At 44.4% G+C, this 11,412-nt stretch overlaps 1 protein-coding gene across 1 annotated transcript in view; it reads right to left on the reverse strand.

Annotated features, from left to right (window-relative positions):
- The window catches only part of sema3fb (sema domain, immunoglobulin domain (Ig), short basic domain, secreted, (semaphorin) 3Fb), a 57,056-nt gene extending 45,914 nt beyond the window's left edge, over positions 1–11,142 (reverse strand). The window contains exons 1-2 of the mRNA XM_071529566.1: positions 10,782–11,142; positions 7,953–8,124 (exon numbers count right to left, since the gene is read on the reverse strand). Of these exons, the coding sequence (XP_071385667.1) occupies positions 7,953–8,070 (118 nt within the window). The 5' untranslated portion in view covers positions 8,071–8,124; positions 10,782–11,142. The remainder of the gene's footprint in view (positions 1–7,952; positions 8,125–10,781) is intronic.
- Between the last annotated feature and the right edge of the window lie 270 nt (positions 11,143–11,412).

Here is an 11,412-nt window from a genome sequence, read left to right on the forward strand (position 1 = left end):
CAGCGTTCAGCCCCAGCAGCAGTGCAGAGACAAAGCCAGTCTGAGTCCTCAACCTGTTTATCCAGTCTCCGCTAATGCGCTGTTCTCACCCGTGAGAAAAGACACAAAATCCCACAGGAAGTCTTAATTATGCCACCTAGAAAAAAGGCCCAACCTTGAAGGGTGAAGCCCGGCAGGTGTGCTAGATACCCAGCCACTGGCCCAGATTAACCCGGCCCGCCTGGTTGGACCGAGATGTCAAACCTGGGAATGCTAAATGCGGCATCACTATCTGTTAACAGTTTCCTGAACAAAGGGAGAACACAATAACAAAAGGTGGTGATTGACAGTTTTCTCCACGGCACTAAAAAAGTTCATGAAGTTTAATCGTATTTGACAGGAGTCCTACTATGAGACTGACATAGCTTCTAGCTCTCATATTGAAACGAAAACTGGCCCGGCAGCCATTGTGATTACAGGAAATAACAAAGTATTATATCATAATTTCGTTTTAACATGTGCAAGCATTTACCCCTCCGACATGTCTGCCCATATTCTGCACGGACATAAAAGAGAAATAATTGCTTGCATCAGCGCCGCTCTGTTTGTAATGGTTGCTCTAATTCTGTACTTTTGGTCATTTTTATATACAACTGAAAAAAAAAAATACGAGTGTAGGTCCATAAATAAAAAACACATGGGACCGGAGCTGGTGGGGAGAAAGTGATTCACAGTATCTGGACAATTTGGCTGGTATTTTCCAGTCTGGTGAGAAGGGGTTGGGGGGGGGGGGGGGGGGGGGGGCGACAGATGCAACAACATGTCTGTGAAAGACAAGACGGACAGACAACACTGGGTCCACGGTCTTTTTGGGAGAGGATCTCAGTTTCACCGGTGGCGAGGCTCTGACAGAGCCCGTAACCCGACTCAGGAGGACGTTCCACAGGTGAAACCCCGGACCGCAGCGGGAACGCCACACGCTCCACACATCCCTCTTCCCTGCAGAGGCTAAAAGAGAGCAGCGCCGCCACACCAGGAAAATCCCAAACACCCCGCACCCCTTTTTGCATTTATTGCCGTTCCCTCGCCAAGGGGAAGAAGGAAGCGAGCGGGAGAGGGGAAAGGAGACAGGGAACCGCACCAGGAAACTGAGCGTTCAAAGACGGGTTAGACTATATTTAGACAGCACTCTGTCACCTTCAGTTTCCCTGCGCAGAATTATCCCCGTGCCGGTGGAAGTGTAGGGACCTTGCAGAGCGCAGCGGGGATCACACCTGTGTCTACTGAGCCTGTGGAGAATCTGTTTACCTGCTAACACCTACAGTACTCACCTGCACACACACACACACACACACCTTGGGACACTGTAAAACAATGAGAAAGAAAGCAAGGGAGATTTTATATCAGCACATCCAGCAACCTTTGGCCAGATGCGTGAGAAAGAGAATCCGGAGTCAAGCACTGATACTATTTCCCCATGTATCAAACATTAGGACCACCCAAGCGGCCCGTGATACACGTTACAGCCTTGTGGCCATATGGCACAGGGCACATGCAGAATGAAGTGCCAGGTTGCTATATTCTATAACAGTGACACCCTGCACTACAATGACTCCGATTCATGGAGCGTCGTAAAAAACGCTTGTGTGCATTTAACAACCATGGGAAGGAGAGAATAAAACAGATATTCCAGGAGCCGCAGCATCAGCACTGGGCGGGAGAGGCAGACAGTGCTAATGGTTGGCTGACACGGCTATGAAATGACACTGTGACCGCTATTTTATTTTGAGAGGGAAAACTGGCAGCATCAGAGCCGGACACAAGATGACAGCTGGATTTGGGGACAGTGTGTGCTAACAACGCTCCGATCTCACCCACGTGCGTTCGAGGAATATCATAAATCAGTCCCACACAATACGCATACAGGGGAGACCAGGGATGGTTGTAACACTTTTGATTTCAGCATCTATAACTCTGGTTGTTTGTGTCTCAAACTGGTACAAGCTACTCCTATTTGTCTACTACAAATAATGTGAGGTAATGTCACAACCAAAGTAATAGGCCCCTATCACGCTACTGGGGTGAGATGTAACACTAGCTGGGGAAAGAATTTCATTGAAGGATGTTTGAATAAACTCAACTTTTCAGCAACATTTCAGCTTTCTCAAAACTTTTTTATAAACAGAAATGTCTCTTGTTCATTGTCACAAAATTCTTAGCCTTTGAACTTAAAATCTTGTTTGTTACATTTTCAACAAAAGCCTAAACACTCGTTTTTTAACATTTCAACATAGTAACATACTGTGTGTCTGTGTGTGTATGTGTGAATATGAGCTGACACTGTTGAAAGCACTTTGAGCAAAGCGCCACTTTTTTTTATTTTTTTTATTTAAAGCGTCAACTCTAACTAGAGAGATACAACAACACTAAGATAACTACTCAATCTTATCTTAAAATAGGCTATATATTGTTTTTTTGGTGTAAAATCCTCAGCATTGCACACAGAGCCATGGAACTTCTCCTGTGAGCTCAAGAAGGAAGTGGACATTGTAAAATGTTGACCACACCACCATATCTCATTCCTGACTGGTCAAACTGACAGAGTTACAACTAACCCAGGTTACAACCATCCCCGGTCTCCCCTACATAAACTACCTGACAAGGGGGAGGGGTGAGAGAGGGGCGCCGCTGTTTGACATAACACTGACGCTTGGGTTCCTGTCCTTCCCTCGCCCTCATGCAGGGGCCAACACATTAAGAAATAGTTTGGGTTAATTACTAAGCTTGTGGAGCTACTGTTGGTTTGCCTCCCACACACACACACACACACACACCTACACACACACTAAGTGGAGGGGACTCATGCAAATCTTAACTCCCTGTTGCAAGTCATGCGCAGCACAGTGGAGGATTAACAGTGCTGCTAGATCACTGGGCTCAGACTAGACCTCTTCTGCTTCAACATGCACTCTCTTCTCCACACCCACTCAATCAAATTTGAAATGTTTTACACGCAGGCTTTCGGCCCACCGGGACTTAAATGATAAAGTGACACTCTCGTGACGGCCGGATCGCAGTCGTAAAAACCACAGCAGAGTGCAAGCTGGGCAGGACCAAGCTGCGTTTGCACTTAAAACCGCCGTCACCTCCCTGCCGCCTGTGTTCAATGGTTAACCACGGCACTACAAATGACTGCTGTGTGCCTGTTGAGGGAGAAGAGAGGTTCACACTAAATATAACCTGGCTTAGCCACTGTGGGGAGAAGCTGAGGTCTGGGACGTGGCCAAAGCAATAGTGGTTTTCAATGCTTTGTCAGTCATTACTTTACCGCCGCGGGACTATATGGACTCAGCCCTCGCAAACAGTAATTAGAGATCACAGCCAAGCATTAGCAGTGGTGCCAGACTACTGGGGCAGCGGTTTCGTGGCTTCTGCATGTGGTTCAACAATACGGCAATATTCGAGTCGGGGGCGAAGGTGTGTCCATGTCGTGCGAATTAGGCCTGAGAGGAGAAAGGGAGAGAGGCCGTCCAGGAAGGCATCAGGGATGATCACCTTGAGCGGGTGTACAGATCACATTGCATTAAGCTCATTCTCTGCCAAAGTGGGGCCTGGATGCTAATTTTCCACAGAAACCGCATCATAGCCGCTCGCTCAAACAGTCGCCCCTGAATAAGCAGTCTGCACTAGTCTCCGAATGCATGCTGTCATAGCTAATCGGGTCAGCAGCGATAAGAGAGTGAGATAGGCCAATTCTGACTACTAATGCATTCCTCTGAACTGCAAAGAAGAAAGTGAACACTGCGATGGATCGTGTGAACGACAGTAATAACAGTTTAAACATTTACTAGTATAAGTGAGAGTGGCGGCCGTAAAAGGGGCTTGCCCAGAGATGAACTGATAGTGAACTGTTAGATTTATCAAAACAAGAGTTTAACTGTATGGACAAACAGTGCTAAGCTGCTTTTTAGCTCACATTTTAAGTTTAATCCTCGTCTGTTGTTGTTCCCAGGCGTTAAAAGCAGAAAAACACATGGGAATAACAGTAACGCTTCAGAAACATAACTGCCGCACATCAAGGGCCTGCAGATACCAGAATGCCTGGCATTTAACCCTGAAGGGGAGTTTCTAACCCCCCCCCCCCCCCCCCCCCCCCACCCACCCACCCACACATACACACACACACACACCCACACACCAGATATAGACTGAGGAGTAAAAATAGGAGCTTGCTGCCACCCCTTTACAGGGGGGCGTGCAGATGAGAAATGTGGAAGAATGACGAGCCAGAGCCGCTTCCTCTTACTGCCACCTGCGTTGCCAGCGGTGAGCGTGCGTATCGTGGCAAAGTTGACCCACATTCTGGGTCCTTCATGTGGATTTGGCCCAGTATGTACACCAGGGGAGGAGGGGATGGGGCGAGCTGTAATCCTTGTGATGTTGCTGTATTCAAAGGGACTTCTCCTTTGCATTGACGGGCCGTTAACTCCATTGCTATAGTCGGGAGAACAGCCGCTTCAAATTTCATTGACACCAAGCGGGAGAAGGTGAGAGCTGCACTATGTATATAGAGGAGTTAACTCCCCATGGCCTTTGGGGTGCAAGACATGGCTCCATCCCCTGCCGTAGATTACGTCTGCAGGGATCTTCAAAGTGAAAATTTACAATCGTGGTGGCTCTTGACCCTCTGCCTTTGTTTATTCTTAACTAATGTTTACCTGCTGTCTGTTTATCTAAGCAGACTAAGAAAAGCCTGTGTTTACAGATCTCTGAAATGTCACTAATGGCTTTTAGTCTGCAGTCACACTTTCCCTGTAAACAAATGCATATAAAGCATAGGCGAGTGTTTTACATCAATATTGCATAGGCTGTCACAAAATATTGCTCTCTAATTGATTTGAATGAATGTTAAGTCATAGCAGCCCAGATGAGGCAGGGGTTCATGGGTGGCGTAAGGCCTGAAATGGCAGAGCCATAAGCATGGATTTAGATTGGGATCTGCTTAATTCATGAAGTCAAATATGTCAGAGAGGGAATGTGGGCCAACAACAGTAAGGTTACACTCTTTGATTCACCGCAAAGGAATACCAAAACATTATGGCAAAACTTCCCTGGAGCGCTGCCTGGTAGTGCATTTGTTCATTCAAATAATTTGTCGTTTTCTATGGGTATTTCACTACAAAAGGGATAATCTGGCAAAACTACACATATAAATCAGCAGCCATGATCTCTAAATGGATTTACAAAGGGACTTGCATGTAAACTATTACTTAGGAGTCTCACACGGAGGGGCGATGCTCTCTCACACAATCCTTTTAATGTTAATTCTAAGGCTTCCACTTCAATGATGGACAAAATGCCCTGGCTTGGTTTCATTGTTTTCAGTAATAAATAAATCAGGAATGATGCCTTTGCTATACTACAACTCCACTCATGTAAATAAGAAACATTTGCAGTTACTGAATTCAACACCCGCATCGCTCCTGAGGACTTATAGTACTGAATTAAATTTAAAAAGATGTCAGTGAGTTGACCAAACATAGTAATCGAGACCCCAAACTCAAACTACAGTAGCTGATTCTCAGCTGTTGCAGGTAGACTATTCAATATGATGGTGGGAGTGGGAGAAACATTACTCTCTTCGGAGTCGCTGGCGACAGCAGTCTTGTCTCAACTAACCCTGAAAAGCTAAATTGATTATCTATGGTGGCTCGCTTCACTCCCCCTACTCTTTGTACGCAACACTCGGGTTGCCCATTTAGGAGGGTCGTCCGACATTGATTACACCGATTCCTATTTGTCTTCTAAACTGAGGCAGACTTCTTGGATTTTGCTATCTCTTCCCTATCTCCTATGTGAATTTAGTGCAGGAGACAGCGATAAGCAGCCTGAACAAAGTCTACTTTCAAGGTTCTTACTTCAGACCCAATGTTATTGAAATGTGTATCTGTGAAGTGGATACATTTTCCAACTTGTAAAGCAAAATTGCCTCATATCTGGACATTTAGACAGTGTAGACTTTGTATCATAGATGGTGTTCTCCTTTGAAACATTTCATGGAGACCCAGTACAAGGAGCACAGGCAAAACAATTAACTCTCATGATTTACTCTACCTGTTTAATAGGGAAGTGAGGGCCTCCCAGATGGGGGTCATGGTCCTTAACCCCTCTCCTCAGCTACTGAGTTAATCAGTTTGGGGGATTTTATTAGTCCAACACTGAGAGAGAAATGCAGCTTTATGGCTACAATTTGTTAAGTTTCTTTTTCAGTGTGACACAGTGCCATAATAATAATTATAACTAGGGAATTGATAATTAACACATTCTTTCCCTCAAATTCACAGACACACTGTCTCACATAGAACGCTTATATATTGTTGCTCACACTTGCTATCATAGTCCATAAAAATAATATTGCTGGTCAAAAGTAAACTGCCTTACCAAACAGCTCAACTAAAAACTTAAAACATCATGATGCATCTGGGAATGTGCAGCCAGCTTGCCAAGGTAAGAGCTACACGGGCCTCTCGAAAAGCAATTAAGGGAGAGAGAGTCATAATATTGAATGGAGGGGGAAAGCATTCCTTGGAGAGAGGCAGCACCAGTAGACTGTGAAATGCATATTGACTAGAGAGGCAAACAGACAGGTAAGCAAGAGAGCCTTGCTTTTTCCACCCCGCTTGTCAGCTGAAGAATACTGCCTGTAGTCCGCTCCTTTCAAAGACATTTCAGGTAAATTCAGCCATCCAAAGATGCACCACAAAGCATTCAAATGCATCCAATGAGTCTTCCCTCAGCAAAGCCATTCATATAGAATAAAAAACACTATTTACACACTTGTGTAAAAAACAACAACAACACCACAGTGAAAGCTTTAGTGTAAAGAATTCAATGACATGATATTTGGAAAAAAGCATGAAAGCATTGCTGAGCTCTGGATATGTGCTCAGCGATGTGTTAAATCCAACTTGATTAAAGCAGGAAAACGCCTTTAACAATGAACTGTGCCAGTCCACTTAATTAAGTCAACTTGTACTGGGGAGCGCTGGGAAATGGAAAGCAAAGCAAACAGGAGCGCTGCTCGGTCCCTTAGCTTTTCTCTGGATGCTAATCAAAGGCTTGATCTCCGACAGGACAGGCCTCAGGGACGTCGCTGTGCTTGGCTGATCCTGGCAATTTGCTCTTGATAATACCCTCTCCCTCGCTCTGCACCCCGCAAACCCCAGCATCCCATCTCACCTAATCTGTATGGCCGATGAAAAGCACAAACAAAGCCCCTAAAGTACACGTCTGCCTCACCAGAGATTAATCGCATAATGGCCATAGTGTTATTACATGCCCCTTATTATGTTGTCTCCCTTTGTTGCTCCACTTTAGGGATTCCAAAATAAAGACGTCTCATTTGATTAACTAAAACAATAATCATTTGTATGTTTTTAAAATATATAAAAACCAGATCCTCAGCATACACATATCTTCAATATGTGCTTTTGCCTGGTCTTTGTTTATGTTTTTAATTGTTTGTACAATGTAGCCCAGTGAAAGCATCTGGTGAGTATTACTATGCCTGGAGGTTTAAGGGGGGGGAAGCGAATTAGAATTGCATGATTTGTTAGCGGTCTACACAGTGAGGCTCTGCGGTGTAACACGAGAGTCTGGTGATGCTGTAAGTTCTTCCTCTCCGAAAACCTTCAGCACTTATCAAACCACAAATCACTCCAATTACCTAGCTGTCATATCATCAGTCAAACAATGAGCGTACACGTGGCAGAGTGTAAGAAACCAGCAGATGAGGTGACTATTTAATGAGGAGACCCAGAGGGGAGGACAGCAAAAGAGTTGGACTCATCAGAACACCAGGAATAAAAGGGAGGTGGGGATAAGAGAGTGGAGGTTGATAGACAGGAAGAACGATACAACGTAGAACAGCACCATCAAACGTCTGTGTATATTGAGAAAGGCTTGGGTCTTACCTTTGAAGGAGATGAAGACGCGGGGTGCGGCCATGGGGTCGTTGATGACTGGGTTCCCGAGAGCGAAGCCGGACAGTGCCAGGAGGGCGTGGACCGTCCACAGACCGTCCAGCTGCATGGTCAACCAACCTCCAGTAGCACAGAAACGGCGATAGAAAATAACCAAAAATCACTGCAGGGACAAGAAGGGACATGAAGGCAGTGAGAAGAAACCCTCTCAACGCTACACTCCTAAAGCTCCAGCGAGAATATGACATTTTCACTTATGTCAAAGCCTTCGCGTGAGTTAATTTCGGAGAGATGTCAAAACAATGGCCCTCGAGGGGACCCTTACTGTGAACTTTGGCAACGCTGCACTGATGTGTGGGGATTACACCCAGAACTCTGAGCTTCAGAAAACAGAATTGGATGGAAAGGAGCCAACCTTTTTTAGCTTTGTACACAATTCCATTTGGTAAAAATTATATTTGACCTTTGTGTGCGTGTCTTTTTGTGTGCGTGTGTGTGTGTGTGTGTGTGTGTGTGACAAACTGATGGAAGGATCATGCTGCCATTGTTGCCTCCCTGGCTCTAGTGAGAGAAGCCTTTCTTCTGTTCCTCTCCAGGCACACAAAACACATTCCTACTTCATGACAGCGTATGTGTGCTGCTCTGTAATTATGGGTTCACCTAATACCAGGTTATACCAAGTCTTCACACTTACCAGAGAAAGAGAGAAAAATGTTACTGATGTAATCAACTATAAGCAAATAAAAACTAAGGATATGAAAGAGACTAGACTGAGTCTAGAAAAGTGTAAGAAATAATTGGTTAAATTAAGTCATGATGAAAGCCTGAAACGCCAACTGGAACACTTTAGCAAGTCTTCCAAACAATGCAGTGGTGTTCATCAATGAGGTCTTAAGTTAATCAATGATGAGCACCAGGGAGCAATCACAATGATTCATGGATCATCAGCGAGGCTTGGCTAACAGGCAGCCTCTTGCCCTTGGCCATTCTCCCTCACAACCACTCAGAAAGAAATCTGGGGATCTTTGCCATTATACCATCTGCTGTCCACTTCATGAAGAAGCAAGACTGCCACCCACAGCGGGAACTCTCAGAGGGTTCTGTATTTTCATAGGGTGTGGTGAAACTCTTTCACCCCCCCTCTATTCAGAAAAGTACCCTGAATTCAATGACTGGACACTGACGGTATGATCATTTTCCGAAGCTCTTCACACACTACCAGGAACCAAGTCTTGATGTAAAAACAGACAAGAAGACTTTTGGACAAGGGCTTTACTTCAAACACTGTCCAGAAGACTTTTGGACCAGGTCTTCAAACACTGACCAGAAGACTTTTGGACCAGGTCTTCAAACACTGACCAGAAGACTTTTGGACCAGGTCTTCATATCAAACACTGACCAGAAGACTTTTGGACCAGGTCTTTAAACATTGACCAGAAGACTTTTGGACCATGTCTTCATTCCAAAAACTGACCAGAAGAGTTCTGGACCAATTCTCTACTTCAAACATTGGCCAGAAGACTTTTGGACCAGGTCTTCAAACACTGACCAGAAGACTTTTGGACCAGGTCTTCACTTCAAACACTGCTTTGGAGACTTCAGGAGAGCCAAAGAGTCTTCGGACTGGTTGGTCGGAGTGGATTTATGAGCATAACCAGCTGTTTAAACCTCCGCTATTTACTGACAATTTGTTAACCGTCCAGCTGTTTATTCTGAGACAGAGACCAACTCCTTCACACAAGCAAATGAAGTCAAACAAAGCACTGCTTACAAATGACAGTGAGGAGAGAGATGAAGAGAGAGAGGGGGCAGGACAGAATACAAGCAAAACATGACTGCTCTCTCACAATGAATATTTTGTAATAGAATAGATACATCAATTTCAATTCATTCAAGGAGCACTTGTGGAAGCCTAAACAATAAACCTTTGAATCCATCACACTAGTTCCACTCTGCAAATAGCTTACTTTAAGAAGAAAAGGCAAATCAACTGGTCCTTTTGTTGCTGTCAAAAATCAGTCTACTCATGTGTTTATGCCTGCAAATTACATGGATAGCAGTTTTCCTTTTTTTTTGACAAATGCAATGCAATAATCCATATTTGCACATGTAGCCAAAGACAAAAGACAATAACCACAAGTTGCTCATGGTTTACAAGTGCTTAGGCTGTAGAATCTACTATAACAACATGCCTCCAGCCTCGGTAACCCTCCTCCAGAGTCCAATCCTGCTTTCATATTCAGTGGACAATAAAGGATAGATACATGGTCGCCGTCCAAAACATTTGACAAGGACTTAATGCACAACAAGCTTATTCCAAGAAACGTGAAAACATATTAAAAAAAAAATAATAATAATACCACACATTAAACTTTTTTTCATCTCTGAGCCCACGCGTGTGTGTCGTCTATAATAAGGAACATGCAAATAACTTTGTTAATGGGAAAATCAGATACACTATGATATGTGTATCAACAGATTCTGGTATGGACGACAGTACTGTAAACATTGTGGTGTGGAAACAAAGCGCACGGTAAATAAAATGAATAGCAAAAAAAACATACAATAGGAATGAGTTGGATATCAAAACGAAATGTAAATGCTTGAAATTGCTGCGATCAAATTCCTATTATCGTTTGGTAGTTTATTAATATTTTTTTACAGGCAGAAGTGTAATAAATCAAGTCGATAGGTTATATTGGGTTATGCTGCAAAATAATAAAACAAAAGCACACAGCTACAGGCTTTTAACCTCTCATCCCATGAATAAGGCGGGTGAAATGATAAATAATGAGAATAGAAACAAGTCATTTGGCCTACCTTGTTGTTACAGCTCTCCGAAAATAACTTCAGATCCAACCTCGCAAGTCATTGAACAAACCAATTCCAACAGATCGGTCACTTTCGTCTCCAAGTTGAAATGAATAATAATAAAAAAAAAAAATCCCGGTGCTGATTCTGGACAGTCCTTATTCAGGGGGCAGCCAGCCTTTACCTGGGCACGCAGCGTGTCTATTGGCCCCGGAGTTGTCAGTGTTCAGGAAGGCTGCAGTTAAAAAAAGCAAAAAAAATCTCTCTAGTTCAGTCTTATGCAAGATCGCAAGGCGAGGAGATGTTGTCGCATGACCAAAACGAACATCTCCTAGGGGGGAAAAAAGCAAATTGCAATATTCCTTACAGTGGAAAATGGATCCAAGCGCGCAGCGTGTGTTTCTCAGGAAAGTTGTGCGCTCCTGACTGACTGTAGGGAGGCAGGGCGCTAGCAGGTGGATGCAGAGGCCCATTTGCCTTAAACACACCCACAGGGCGGGCAGCGCCGAGCCGAGCCGCCCCTCCAGCCAGCCGGGGGGACACTGTCGTTATATCACTTCATGCTGTCACGGCCGTCAGCTGGGCATGGCAAGGGTATAGACTCACCATTCAAATGTGATCTTATAGTTTTTTATCATTA

The sequence above is a fragment of the Centroberyx affinis genome, unplaced genomic scaffold, assembly GCF_046629955.1.
Source record: "Centroberyx affinis isolate AG114_WGS23_722 - 3 ecotype Tasmania unplaced genomic scaffold, CSIRO-AGI_Caff_v1 ptg000126l_1, whole genome shotgun sequence".
NCBI lineage: Eukaryota > Metazoa > Chordata > Actinopteri > Beryciformes > Berycidae > Centroberyx > Centroberyx affinis.